The sequence below is a fragment of the Lipotes vexillifer genome, unplaced genomic scaffold (assembly GCF_000442215.2).
Source record: "Lipotes vexillifer unplaced genomic scaffold, Lipotes_vexillifer_v1.1 scaffold129, whole genome shotgun sequence".
Taxonomy (NCBI): domain Eukaryota; kingdom Metazoa; phylum Chordata; class Mammalia; order Artiodactyla; family Lipotidae; genus Lipotes; species Lipotes vexillifer.
This window is the reverse complement of record NW_006777287.1, coordinates 1,621,668-1,635,847: the sequence shown is the minus strand read 5'-3', so window position 1 is coordinate 1,635,847 and position 14,180 is coordinate 1,621,668. Positions and strand designations below refer to the sequence as shown.

The following is a 14,180-nucleotide window of genomic DNA, read 5'->3' as shown; positions in this document are numbered from 1 at the left end:
GAGCTCCAGCCTTTCGGCGCCGAGCTTCCGGCTCCCGACCCCGTGGCCTCGGACGCCGGGGCCCCGAGCCAGCGACGCCACCCCTCCAGCCCACCCGGCCCGGCCAGCGGGCCCACGTCGCTGCCGCCACTGCTTCACCTTTTAAATTTTCCGCCATCTTTCCCCACGGCTAACTACATTCGGGCCTAACCGGCCTCGCGAGAGGAGAGCTCGCGTGGGCGTGGCCGAGAACGCGCAGCCTATTGGCCGCGCCGCGCTGCGAGCAGCGCCCGCGCGGACCAACCGGCGAGCCGTGACCGGACCCCTCCCCGCCACCCGGCTCGGTCCAGAAGGCGGGTGCTCGCCGGCGCTTTCCCAGAGTGCGTCTGGGAGGCAGCGGCGGCGGCAGCTGAGGTTGCCGGAGGCCCTGCCCGTAAGCCGGTCTGTCTGTCACGCTGTCAGCCAATCACGTTGTCAGCCAGCTGCACTGGGGGATTCTCCGTCCTGTCAGACCCCCAATTACCGCCGTCAGTCCGTCACCACATTTTAACCCCAGGCAGGCCGTGAGTCCCCAGGTGGATTACCTCCACATACAGCTTGCTCAGTCAGTCACCCGACTCAAATCAGACAATCACCACGACCACTGTCTCATCAGACCTCCGCCCCCCATTCACGCTGTCAGTCTGTCAATAGCAGCATCCATTCGTGCCCTCGGGCCAGCTGCGATGCCCTCAAGGCAGACACACGGTGCTGACAACAGCTATGCTACTCGCTGCTTGTCAGCCAGCCTGTCATTCCCTTAGACTGTCCCTTCATCACACCGACAGTCGGTCCAGCAGCCGGGCTATCTACCCTGGCTCTGGGAGTAGCTCCGAATCCCCTGGGGAGAATCATCTCCCCACCGCCCAGGAAGCCACAGCAACCAGCTGGGCCGTCGGGCTGGCTGTGATTATGTCAGGACAGGCTGTCATTGTCAGCATCTAATGTAGCCCTGGCAGTCACGCTCTCCACTGTCAGTTGGTCACTCTGTAATTCCCTCAGGTTCCTCCTCATTCACACCATGATTAGGCACTTTATTCCCTCAGAGCACGTAGTCACAGCAGCTAAAGCCTCCAGGCCCACCTATCAGTCGTCAACAATCTGTCATTTCTCAGGCAAGTCATGCCCCCCATTGGTCGGTCAGTCAGCAGCCTCTGGCCCCGGAGCCCTCTTGGGGCGGCTGTGATTCTATCCATGGACAGCCATGGGGTCAGGCAGCTATACTGATCTTTCAGTGGGTCAGCTGGTCTGTGACTCGTTCAGTCTGCCCCTCATATCAGTCAGCCAGGTAGCCATTCTCAGCATCCGACTGGCCACACGGTCTGTCAAGCATGCTGTGATTTGGTCAGGATAGACAGTCAGTCACCAGATACAGTTGCCTATCAGGCGGCCACAGATCTGTCCATCAGTCAGCCTGAAATTCCCTCAGGGTAGATCTCCTTTACACATCGCCAGACAGTGTAACATACAGACAGCCCCTCCGGCTGGGTATGATTCCTAGCAAGTCAGCCATTTGCAACATCCCGCCACCGAGGCAGGCAGCAACAGCGTGGATCATCAGTCAGCCAGCCTGTAAGTCCCTCAGGAGGCTGCCCATCTTTTGCACCATCAGGTCACCAGCCCCAGCCTGTCCCAGGCGGGCTGTAATTCAGTTCGATTTTCAGTAGCTCACAGTGTCAGGAAACTGCACTGTCATTTCCTCAAATTGCCCCTCTCCCTGTCAGTCCATGAGTTATGTAGTCAACCAAACAGTTATACAGTTAACCAAATGGTTATTCTGTGCCTGCCAGTCCAGCTGTGCACCGGTTGAAGAAATGGCTGGTCAGGCTGAGGTTCCATTAGTCCCTGCTTGCCGTGAGTGGAACAGTTAACAGTGAAGTCCCACCATAGATTCCCCTTCCCTCCCTTATTCCTTCTAGAACAGAGTCCGATGCTGGTCCTCACATGCCCCCAGTCTCCCCCGGCAGGCAGGACCCTCCCAATCCCAGGAGTCCAGGAGGCTTGTCCAACCCACGAAAGTGGTTTAAGGCATGACCTCTTTCTGCCTGGATCTGGGGGAAAATGTAGAGGTTTATGGGTGTTGGGAAGCATCCCTTGGTCTTCCCCAAACAGTACAGTGTAGTGGGTAAAGGCTTGGATTCTAGACCCCAAGTACCTGGGTTCAATCCCAGCTCCACCATTTACTAAAGTGTGTGACCTTAGGCAGTTTCTGCATCTGTAAAACCTCGGATGAATGACCTTGGGTGGGCATCTCCTACTCATCTAGAAAATGAATCTTTCTGGGGCTTCCCTGGTGGTGCAGTGGTTAAGAATCCGCCTGCCAGTGCAGAGGACACAGGTTCGAGCCCTGGTCCGGGAAGATCCCACATGCCGCGGAGCAACTAAACCCGTGCTCCACAACTACTGAGCCTGAACTCTGGAGCCCGTGAGCCACAACTACTGAGCCCACGTGCCACAACTACTGAAGCCTGCGTGCCTAGAGCCTGTGCTCCACAACAAGAGAAGTCACTGCAATGAGAAGCCTGTGCACTGCAACGAAGAGTAGCCCCTGCTCGCCGCAACTAGAGAAAGCCCACGCACAGCAACGAAGACCCAACCCAGCCAAAAATAAAATAAATACAATAAACAAATTTATAAAAAAAAAGAAAATGTATCTTTCTGGACTAGCACCTTTTCAAGAGACCTCAAAGTAAGAGGCTACCCTGTTATTACTGTGTCCTACTCCCAGCCACTCCCAGTCTGTTCATTCAGAATTAATTTAGTGCCTAACTGTGTATACTGCATCTCCCAGTGTGAGACCAATACAAGGTTTTATCCATTCCAAGCTGCACAAGTTTGACCTGCTTTTAATGTAAACCTCATATGGACTGTACCACACATACAAGAAAAGCACATAGACCATGGGTGACCCATGTCATGAGTTTCACAAGTGAACATACATGTGGAGCCAGAATGCAGGTTAAGGAACAACATCACAAGCCAGGGCTCCAGAAGCATTTAATTTTTTAACATCTCTGAAATCAGGCTGTGTCTTACAAGCGCTGATGGGTCATAATTTAATCAGCAGTACTTTTTTGTCTTTCTTAGCGATACATAGAATAACAATGCATTTTGTAATCAATGGTGACTCAAGATCAGGGACACCCAGTCATAGCAATAGTAACAACAGCAGTAGCAGCATCTGATGCTTATAGATGCCTACAAGGAGCCAGGAACTTTGCAGACACCATCTACTTTAATTTTTTTCTTCATTTTAAAGACTGAGGAAACTGAGGCCCAGGGAGGTCAAGCAACTCACCCACAGTCAACTCTTTTACCACAGGTCTGTGCTCGCTCTAGCCTGTGCTCCTGGGGCTTCAGAGGTTGTGTGATGTAAGGTCTTTTCCAGGACAAAGCCTGCCCAAGGGGTTACAGAACTCTGGGTTTGGTGAGGGGAGGTGGGGGAGAAGTGATATGATAGGCCCTTCCTAGACTCAGTGCTCGCCATGGGAACCGACCAGGGTTGGGTGGGTAGTGGAGTAGGGGATGAAGAGTAATGAAAGAATTAAAGGGAACCTGAGGCTCCCCCCTTCTCCAGCTTCCACGGCTGCGGGAGAATTCTTAAGGGGCAAAGCCAGCTCCACTCCCCACACCTCTGCCCTCCCCTAAACCCTCAAGCTGCCCTTGGATGGTTCAGAAATTCTTCCACTGGTCTTGCAGATGGAAGAAGTCTGCCCTCTTTGAATTCCTCCTCACCTTTATCTTCCTCCCCCCTTTCTTCTTCCTCTAAGAGGTAGGAAATCTGAGATCTTGAATCCGCCAGGTTTCAGAAATGGGAAGGAGTAGGCACCTCTATTCTAGGCTTTGATGTACAAGAGTTTCAAATTACTCCCTTGGAAACAGGTTTAAACACCACGGACAGTTTTGAGTTGTGCTTTTTTTTTTTTTTTTTTTTCCTGGAGAGAAAGTTCTAGAGGACGAGGGTGACCCAGTGGGATCCCAGTTGGAAAAGGTTACATATTGTTGCCCCCATTGTATAGATGAGGAAACTGAGGCTCTGAGGTGAGGCATCTTGCCCGTGTTCTAGAGCAGATCTATCTGATTATTAAGTCTTTGCTTCTTCCATTGCCATTGGCCAGGACTTGGTTTGCACTGGGAACTGGGCAGAACCAAATTTTAAAATTGAGAGGGAGATCCTGCCCATCAGGATCGTAGTGTGTGAGTTGTGTGCATGGAGAATGGGGAAGTTTGACCATCGAGTACTCTCTTGATCTAATATTATGTTGATTGAATGTTTTTTTTTTAAAAAATAAGTGATTGAACAAATAACTCTCTCACTCATTCACCACACTCAGCCTCACACCAAGCTTTTTCCCACCTCAGGGCCTTTGCACTTGCTGTTCCCTCTGCCTGGAATGCCCTTCTCTCCAAATATTCACATGGTTGATTCCTCTCTCTTTAGATCCAGAATAACGGTCATCTCCTCCAAGTGGCTTTCCTTGAACATTCCATCTTAATGTCACTTCCCCTCAGCACATCATAGCACTTATCATGATCTATAACTATCTTTTTTTAAAATTAATTAATTTTATTTTTTGGCTGTGTTGGGTCTTTGTTGCTGCACACAGGCTTTCTCTTGTTGGGGCGAGTGGGGGCTATTCTTCGTTGCTGTGCGCAGACTTCTCATTGCGGTGGCTTCTCTTGTTGAGGAGCACGGGCTCTAGGTGCGTGGGCTTCAGTAGTTGTGGCACGCGGGCTCAGTAGTTGTGGCTTGTGGGCTCTAGAGTGCAGGCCCAGTAGTTGTGGAGCACGGGCTTAGTTGCTCCACGGCATGTGGGATCTTCCCGGACCAGGGCTCGAACCCATGTCCCCTGCATTGGCCGGCGGATTCTTAACCACTGCGCCACCAGGGAAGTCCTATAACTATCTTTTGTTTCGATTTAATTCCTTGTTTTTTGTGTGTCTTCTGCCCTAGAATGTTGACCTCACAGGACCAAGAATTTTTGTTGTTTTTTTCCCACTGCCTTATCCCTAGCCCCTAAAGTAGTTCCTGGCAATAAATATCTGTGGAAAGAAAGAAGGGCAGAAGGAAACAAAGAAGTACAGGCTAAATGACTGAGGGAACCTATAAGGTTAAATAAATGAAATGGGAATAAAAGGGACTTTGGGGAAAAAGGACCCCAAATTCCCACACTTGGAATATAAAGGAAGTAAGATTTAAAGAAACAAAAAAGCAGTTATTTTATTTTTGTTTAAAAATCCTTGAGTGAGGAGAACTGAGAAATTTTGTATAAAAAGGTCCCCTACTATTGCTAGGGTGAGTGTTGGTGGGGCAGTCAGAGATAACAGCATTGAAGGGGTGGGTTGAGAAGGAACAGGGTTTAGGGGCCTGGAAGCTGAGAGTGGAGGGTGGCGAAGCAGGGCTGCCAGGGGAGTGAGCACAGAACAGTGGGGGTGGTGGTGACTCAGTCGTCCCATTCATCATCCTCATCGTCATCGCCAGCCTGGTCCTCCCCTTCGTCTAGAGGGAGAGAGAGAGTGGAACTCAGGATGGGCAGGAGGGTTCAAAAGCCCTAGGGAGGGGGGTTACTAGGGCCTGGGAGGTTGGGGCTCAGGACCCTGGGGGACTGAGATCTCATGCTTGGAAATTAGATCTGGGGCCTGTGTGTTGGATGAAGAAGGGGCCCCCTCAGAGGAGGGAGATTTAGGGGCAAGGTAGGGACTATAGCTGGGGTCTGGGTTCTAGTTGGAGTCGAGGTTAATATTATTGTCAAAAATGTGTGGTTAGTTGGGATATTATTGTCATACAAAGGGTGTGGGCATAGGGTTGCAAGCAAGAATGTAGGCTGTTTTGTCCATCTACAGAGATATTTTCATAGAAAATTGGTAGCAAATACTATGTTAAACTAGAAGTCTAGTGCAAGTGAAAGCTTTACAAAATATGAGATGTTGGTATATATCTTTTTTTTTTTTTTCTTGCGTTATGCGGGCCTCTCACTGTTGTGGCCTCTCCCATTTGCGGAGCACAGGCTCCGGACGCGCAGGCTCAGTGGCCATGGCTCACGGGCCCAGCCGCTCCGCGGCATGTGGGATCTTCCCGAAACGGGGCACGAACCCGCGTCTCCTGCATCGGCAGGCGGACTCTCAAGCACTGCGCCACCAGGGAAGCCCCAAAGGGTTAATTTTAACAGACTTATCACTTAATGGGGTGGATTTAAATATTAGCAAAGGTGGAGGAAATTACAATATTATTGTTTCATAATGGGTTAAGGTTAACATTGTTGACACGGAATGGGGTTAATGATGATGTCATGGTCAAAGATGAGATTCGTTATGATATTGTCATGTAATGGATTCATGTTTATCTTGTGAACAGACTCTGGGTTTGACGTTAGTATTATTGTCAAAGTTGGAGTTAATTATATTATTGTCACATAATAGGTTGAGGTTAATATTATCCTCATATAATTGTCATATAATGACAATATTGTTGACACATTAAGGGATTAATGTCAACATTATTGTAAAAGATTGGGTTAGTTATACTATTATCACATAATGTGTTAAGGTTAATCTGTTGACACATGGAGTTAGAGTCAATATGATGGTCAAAGATGAGGCTCCTTATAATATTATCATCACATAGCGGGCTAATGTTAATACTATTGAACATATGGGATTAATGTTAATACTATTGTCAAAGATAGAGTTAATCATATTACTGTTACATAATGACAGTTAACATTGTAGAAAAAGAGACTGATAAAAGATTCATGTTCATGCTCTCATCAACATATGGGCTAACGTTACTATTGATGGTGGCTGTTAGGGGTGTTTTTAGGCTGACACTAGCTGGGAACCAGGGTCGGGGTCCTGGCAGGATGGGCTCTGAATGGCAGGCTCGCAGGGGAGGGGGGCTCTCACCCGAGGAGTGGATGGCTCTGCTTCTCTTCTGCATCACGTGCATCAGGGCCCCCACCAGCCCCTCGGAGCTCTGAGGTGGCGGTTGCAGCGCTGAGCTCTCTGGGGCCCCAGGGGTCTGCAGCAAGCAGGGTCCGGCACACAGGGCTCAGGGCCTGTGAGGGAAGCGCTTCTCCCCGCCCCTCATCATCCTTTCTCCTCCCACACACTCCAGTCTCCCCACCAACCTCCCAACCCTATCACTCAGCCCCCAAATCCTGGGACCCCCATCAGTCTCGGCCCTGACCCCCTAATATCCTGACTTGTGCAGCACACCCCAGAGTCCCAGTCCCCCAATCCTCCATCACGCCGGCCCTCACCTTGTTCAGCTGAATTCCCTGCCGGATTTGATCCAAAAGCGCCCCCCGACCCCCACCAGGGGCCAGGCCCCCCACAAGCCCCAGAGAAGGAAGGGGCGGGGGAACGATTGGTCCGACCCCAGAGCTGGGTGGTGGCGGTGGTGGCGGTGGTGGCGGAGGCAGGGGTGGCCCCCCAGCTCCAGGGGGGGGAGGGGGCGGTGGTACAGAGCGTCCAGTGGCTGGAGGGGGTGGTGGCGGAGGGCCCCCTCGGCCCGGGGGTGGGGGTCCCCGGGGAGTTGGCGGGGGAGGAGCACCTCCCGAAGGTACAGGGGGTAGTGGGCCAGAGCGACCCTTGTTACTCCCCACAGCTGGGGGCCGGGGGGGCTGGTTCCCTCCTCGGGATGGCGGTGGGGGCGGTGGAAGCGGCTCTGAGGGGGAAAGATAACACAGAGCTATTATTATAGTTTTCTTCAGAGCCTCAGTTTTGCTCATTTGTAAAATGGGTACACTAACCGACCAACTCCCAATTTGAGCGTTATAGGGGTTTCCATGAGGACTGGGTGCCTGCAATGTATCTCTTAGAGATCAGCTACCAGGGTTGGAGAAGAAGGGGGTGTCCAGAAAGAGGGGGGCTCACCCTGGCGCCTCATCTCCTTCCGCACAGCCTCCAGCCCGCCCTGGTTCTCAATGAAGTCATAGATAAATCTGGAGGTCTCCGCGTCAGTGAGCTGGGCCTCACTGATTCCCGCCCTGGAGAACAGGCTCCGCAGATCTGGGTCCAGATTGTTCACCTGCCCAGGAGGAAAAAGGCCGGGGCAGGGGTGTGAGAATAAGGTGGGGAGGGAAGGGGCACAGATTATCATGGGGTCCACCCCAGAGAGGGATCTAAGAGGGGTGTGGGAAGGGTGGGGTCTGGGGAGTAGGTCTGGAGCAGTGGACTATGGAAAGGTAGGAGGGAGTTGAGTGGGGTCCAGGGGACTTTGGAGTTACTCACGTCAAATCCATTCTGGGGGTCCCACCCCACGTGGCTGACATGTCTGAGGGAGGTGAGGAGACCCCAGTGAAGCCCCATGGCCCTTCCTTCCTTCCCTCTCTTCCTAGTGAAGCCCTCTTGCCCTCTCCTGCCCAGAGGGACTCTGAGGGGCCAGAATTAATGAATAAGTCTTAAGTGAATGAAGGAGTGAGAGCAGTAGTTATGGAACTAGAAGGGGCCAATAGTTTGTGGTACCCATCTGTCCACCCAGCCCTCTTTCCACCATCCATCCACCCATTTATTTGCCCACGTAGCCATTCACATTCACCTGTCGGACCATTGATCTATATACATTTGTCTCCCCACTCATCTGTCCACACACATCTATTTACCCATTTGTCCACCAATCTGTCCTAACCCACACTTGTCCATCCACCCATCCATCTACCCATGTGCCCATCTTTCCATCCATTCACTCACTTGACTACCCATTCAACCACACACTTCTGTCCATTTACCCATTGAACTGTCCATTCATCCACATATCTGGCCACCTATCCATCCCCATCCACCTTGTCTGTGAACAAATCAGCCTATATACCCATCAGACCACATACTCATCCACTCACCCGTCCATCTACCTACCCATTTCCCATTTACCCATCCATTCATTCTCCAATCCACCCACTCATTCATTCATCGAATTATCCATCTACCCACCCATCCACTCACCCACCAGCCCACCCAGGGTGGGACTAGGGTGGGACTAGCTTGAGGTGAGTGAGGAGCAAAATTTCAGGAGGCACTCACTCTCTGAGTCATGAATTGTAGTTGCATGGCCCGGAGAATGACTGCCTCTGTAAAAGTTGGGAACCTTGGTGCCTTTGGTGCCTCTCCCTAGTCCCCGGCTTTGAACCCACCCACCTACCCATCCACTCATCTACCTACTCGCCCACCCACCCATCCATTTTCCCATCCTTCCATCCACTCAACTATCCTCCTATCCACCTGCTCATCTGCTCCCCCACCCCCAGGATCCGTGGGCCCACTGGGGAGAGATTCTCACTTGAATCCACTGGGTGCACCAATATCAGCCTTGCTGATCTTTTTCTTCCCTGAGCGTTTCTTATCACCTAGACCAGGCCCAGGTGCAGGGAGCCCACGGTATCGTGAATTCGTGATGTCTGGGTTCTGGATGTCCACTGTCACCAGCCCCAGGGACAGTGAGCCAGCTGATGGGCCTGTGGGAAAAATGGGTGACTGGGCCACTGACCCACTTACCTACCAACCAGAGCATAGGAGCAAGAGACAGGAAGATGGTTGAGGGAATCTGTGTGTTTGATGGTCATGGAGGGAGTGGATGAGGGGTCCAGATAGGGTTTATGGAGAAGTGGGTGGGTGGGTGCCACAAACCATCCATACATTCACTGATTAATTAATTAATTAATTTACTCATGCTTATCAATTAAGTACTGACTCATTTATTCACTGGTTCATCGACTAATTTGTTAAATTATTTGTTCACTCATTCAATAATTACTTTCTTCACCGATTGAAATGTTATGTCACTTATTCATTTATTCACTGCCGAATTCATTCAATCACTCATTCATTAATTAATTTACTCAATCATCCATCCATCTATTCATCTATTTATCCACATACCCACTCACCTATACATCTCTACACCCACTTATACATCTATCTATATTTTCATCCTTCCATCAATTCATGACCCCGTTCAACCATCTTTCCACCACCAATCCATCCACCCACACATTCACCCACTTATCGCTGCACCCACCCACCTACTCATCCATCCACCCACTCCCCACCTGTGTATCCATTCACCCCACCACCACCTGCCCATGTAGAGACACAGGGAAGAACAGCACTCACCCCCTTGGTCTCCACCTGGGTGTGGGGGCAGGGGTGGGAGCCCTCCTCTTCTCTCTGGGAAGACGGAATGGGTAGAGAGCTATCGCAACCCTGCCACAGGTTCCTGGGCTAGCCCCTTCTTACTCTTCCTTGCACTAGAGGACTCACCTTCATTGGCTGGCACTGGTGGAGGGGGGAGCTGGCGCCTGTCTGTGGAGAGACAGGTGGACTGGGAACCAGAACCATGAGAGGGGCTTTTCCAGCTCCCCACTCTTGCGCTCACTTCTGCTCAACCTCTTTTCCTCCCCCAAGGCCTCCTCACCTCCACCTTGCCTCTGATTTCGTTTTTGTATCTTCTCCTGCACCAGGGTCCGGAAGGCCTGGGCCTCACCCTCGTCTGCGAAGTTCAGCCCCGCTTGGCAGTCCTGCACGTGCGTGGGGGTGTCAGTGGCCTTCCAGGCCCCCCACACCTTTCCCATCTCCTCTCTGCACCCCAACTGAGGCCCAGGGGTTAGGCGGTCACTTACATCTCCAGCGAAGGTGTGGAAAAAGGGGGTGGGAGTGGAGTAGACCAGCTGTGAGTACAGCTCCTGTTCCCAGAGCAGCCGGCCAGCCTGGAGAAGTGGGGAACACACTGACACTGAGGCGTGCCCTGGGTGGCAGGCCTCTGTTTTCTGGACAGGGAACATGGTATACAAACTTGGGGCCCAGGGATCTGATTTGGAGATTTCCAGCTCTGCATCGGAGAGTTGGGGGTCTAGGTGTCAGATGTGGAGGGTTGGGGTACAGTATGAGAATCAGACACTTCAGTGAGAGATTTGGATTTGGGGTCCAGGGCCCTAGATGTGGAACTTGGGGGCTTGAATTTGAGGATTTTGGACTCTAGTCCTAGGAAACAGCCCATTCATAGAATCATCCCAAATCCCCCCTTTTATGGGGGCCTTCATTTGGGCAGGTAGGGCTCCAGTATTAGGAGTTGGGGTTGAGATTTGAGGTTCAGACATATAGACTTGGGAGGTTTTTTTGGAGGCGGGTTCAGCCAACGTATGTGCAATTTGAGGTTTGTGGAGCAGAGTTATGGCTTAGGGGTTTGGTCAATATTTTATGGCCCTGGGATCTTGATGTGGTCCTACTGGATCTACCTTTATGGTTTAGAAGGATGAATTTGGGGTTTATGCTTAGAGAGTTTAGGTTGAGGATTTGTGGAACAGATTTATGACTTAGGAGCTAGGCAAAATTCTGGAGTTCAGGAGTTTTGATGGGCGATTTCTGAGACCCAAAATGTTGAGTTTGGAACAGATTGGAGGTTCAGGTAAAAATACAGTACTCATTTTTTTGGAGTTTGTGGAACAGATCAGACTTAGGAGATATACTAATATTGGGGGTTATAGATCTTGACATGAAGACTCTGGGGTCAGTCATCGTGGACTTAGAAAGACAAACCAGAGGTTGACATTTGGATGAAGTCTTTGGTTCTGAGGCTCAGGGGTTCATTGATCTGCCTGAGGGCTCAGGGCTATGGACACAGCTCTGGGTTTGTGGGTTGAAAACTGGGTTGTCTGTCCAGTGGGGGGCGGGGGTCACCTGAAGGCCATAAAGGCGAATGAAGTAAGACTTCTGGGGGTTATCCTTCACAAAGCACACAGCCCCACAATGTTCCTTGGTCCAGTGCTCGGCTCCACGGGGCAGCGCCAGGTACAGCTGAACAACCGCAGTGGCCAGCGTCTGGGAGGGGAGAGCAGGACTCAGTGGAATCTGGTCAGGGGCAGCCAGAGGGTCTGGGAACCAGACCTGGTCCTTCCTTGCCCATGGCTGTCATGGCTCTGAAGGAAGAGCTGCAGCCAGAGGGAAACTGAATGGACATCGAGATCTTCCTGGGATTGGTGAATGGGGGTAAGTGGATTCTAGGAGAGATGATGGAGAGGAAGAGGAGGAGGGGAAGAAAGAGAAAGAGAGGAGGATGGGGAAGATGAGGAGGCGGAAGAGGAGGAGGAGAGGAAGAAGAGGAAAGGGAGACAGGGAGGGCCAGGAGATCCCCAGCTCACCCAGCATTTCCGTCCGAGCATCTCAAAGAGTCGCTGGTTCTCATGGTCCTGGAGGAGGGTGGAGGGTATGTTCTGCTGAACCCCGGGTCCTCCACGGCCCCCAGGCCTGCCTCCCGAAGGGCCCCCACTCATGGTGCCTCCTGCCCTCGTCCTCTCCGGCTAGGCTCTGAGTGCAGGGTAAGAAGAGGAACTTTCGCAGTGAGCAGGGGAACAGGAAGTGCAAAAAACCACAAGGGAAACAAGTCCTCCAGGGGCCCCTTGGTGGGCCTGGCCTCCTCCTCCTCCCTTAGACTGGGGCCCTCCTCCATTTGACTGGTTAGACCCATGTTTTGGACCAGCTCATGTCCTCCTCCTTTTTTCTTACTGTCTGGGGCCCATCTCCCTCTAACTAGCTCGGGCCCTCCTCCCCCTGGTTGGCTGGCAGCAAGAGCTAGGCCACTGCAGCATTTTTGCAGTGTGGCGGGGAGCAGTCATGGGCTGGGCGGCCTCCTTCCTCCCCAGAGCATCTAGTTAGTCTGGGCCCGAGGTCCAAGGCCCCTAGTGCTGAAGGGTTGCTGTGCTAAAGCTTTTCCTTTAATTACACAGCGAGCGCCTGGGATCCCACCCCTCTCCTGAGACCCTAACAACTTGCTTGCACCCAGCTCAACTTCCCCATCCCTACCCCTGCCTCCCTGCAGCTCCCAAATTACTTGCTGCTTATCATCCCCTTTTTGTAAGAAACGGATTTTATAGCATATATAAATGCCTAAACAACATTTTGTTTAGTTGCTGTTGCCTTTGAACTTTTGAAAGTATGTGATATTTGGAGACTTGTCTTTCCCTCCACTCAACATTCTATTTTTATCTAACAAACATTCATGTAGCACTGAACGTGTGTGCCAGGCACTGTTCTGAAATATTGACTCATTTAAATACTGACTCATTGAAATCCTCACATCAGCCCGGGGGACACACACAATTTTTACCATGCCCATTTGATGGAGGGAAACTGAGGCACAGAGTGGTTAAATGACTTCCCCAGTAGCTCCTAGCTAGCAAGTGGTAGAGCCCAGATTGCATGCCAGGCAAGCTGAGTACAGAGTGTGCACTTTTTGTCAGGATGCTCCACGCCTGCTCTGTTACTAAGATTCATATTTGCCTGTTACTGCTATATAGTATTCTGTTGTGTTACTGTACAATTTGTTCATATTCTCCCGTTAACAGACATCTGAGCTGTTTCTGGCTTTTGTGGTTGGCAGCAAGGCTGCTGTGTTCCCTCCTGTACGCATCTCCTGGTCCACGTAGACATGCACACTCAGGAGGGGAATTGGGGCGTTGTAGGGTTTGCATAGCTCTAACTTTGACAGACTGTTTCCCCAAGTGAATGCCAGCTTGGTCCCCACTCCTCCCTGGGCCTGTTGCCTGTTTGGAGACGTGAAGTTCTCAGGTACACATACAGCAGCTTGGGGGAGCTGAGCATGTCTGGAGTGTGCCTGGCGTTCCCAGGTACCTGAAGGGAAACAGCACATCTCAAGGCAGGACCCACAGTCCTACCTGGAAACCTGTATGGCTCCCACACCTGCAGGTGCCAAGCTTCTCTCCTCAGCCTAGGCTCAAGGCCCCTTCTGGTGTGGCAATTCCAACCTCCCTCCCTTCTTTCTCTGTTCACAACCCAGCGAATGGTGCTCCCAACTTACCAGGTGATTCCATACCTCCCGGCCTGGAGCCCCTTCCATCCTGTTCATTAGGGCAAGGTCCTGCTTTTTCCTTAGGAAGCCACTGCATTCATTCATGTTGACACTGTTCATTGAGCTCTCACTGTGTGCCAGGCATCTCTCCAGTATCTGGCACAAACTAGACACTCAATAAATGTTTCTTGAAGGAATGAATGAGGGATTAATGTCTAATTTGATTTAGTGTTTTCTGATCTTTTTCTAAGTGCCTCACACTTATGTACTCATTTCATGGGCACAGACGACCCCCTGAGGTAAGCACTCCAGCTATCTACATTTTACTGATAGGGAAGCTGAGGCCCAGAGAAGCTTAGCT

At 51.4% G+C, this 14,180-nt stretch overlaps 2 protein-coding genes across 3 annotated transcripts in view; both read right to left on the bottom strand.

The window, feature by feature from the left end:
* SUV39H1 (SUV39H1 histone lysine methyltransferase) overlaps positions 1-207 on the bottom strand; it is a 12,103-nt gene extending 11,896 nt beyond the window's left edge. Inside the window, exon 1 of one of the 2 annotated variants that reach the window (XM_007450878.1) lies at positions 139-207. In XM_007450878.1, the coding sequence (XP_007450940.1) occupies positions 139-157 (19 nt within the window). In that variant the 5' untranslated portion in view covers positions 158-207. The remainder of the gene's footprint in view (positions 1-138) is intronic. The other variant, XM_007450877.1, reaches the window with a different exon arrangement.
* Positions 208-5,215: 5,008 nt separating this feature from the next.
* Positions 5,216-12,341, bottom strand: WAS (WASP actin nucleation promoting factor). The gene is made up of 12 exons (XM_007450876.1): positions 12,153-12,341; positions 11,692-11,832; positions 10,635-10,721; positions 10,430-10,532; positions 10,276-10,317; positions 10,129-10,182; positions 9,296-9,470; positions 8,251-8,293; positions 7,894-8,047; positions 7,278-7,684; positions 6,922-7,036; positions 5,216-5,518 (listed from the first exon to the last, which is right to left on the bottom strand). Exons 1-12 carry the CDS (start codon positions 12,282-12,284, stop codon positions 5,463-5,465), a joined length of 1,509 nt encoding a protein of 502 aa, XP_007450938.1. The 5' UTR covers positions 12,285-12,341; the 3' UTR covers positions 5,216-5,462.
* Positions 12,342-14,180: the final 1,839 nt, after the last annotated feature.

Coding starts and splice junctions, on each gene's coding strand:
- WAS (XM_007450876.1), bottom strand. CDS start 12,284: ATGAGTGGGGGCCCTTCGGGAGGCAGGCCTGGGGGCCGTGGAGGACCC. Junction 10,183..10,275: donor ACCAGTGCCAGCCAATGAAG/GTGAGTCCTCTA, acceptor CCGTCTTCCCAG/AGAGAAGAGGAGGGCTCCCA. Junction 7,037..7,277: donor AGGGAATTCAGCTGAACAAG/GTGAGGGCCGGC, acceptor TGCTTGCTGCAG/ACCCCTGGGGCCCCAGAGAG.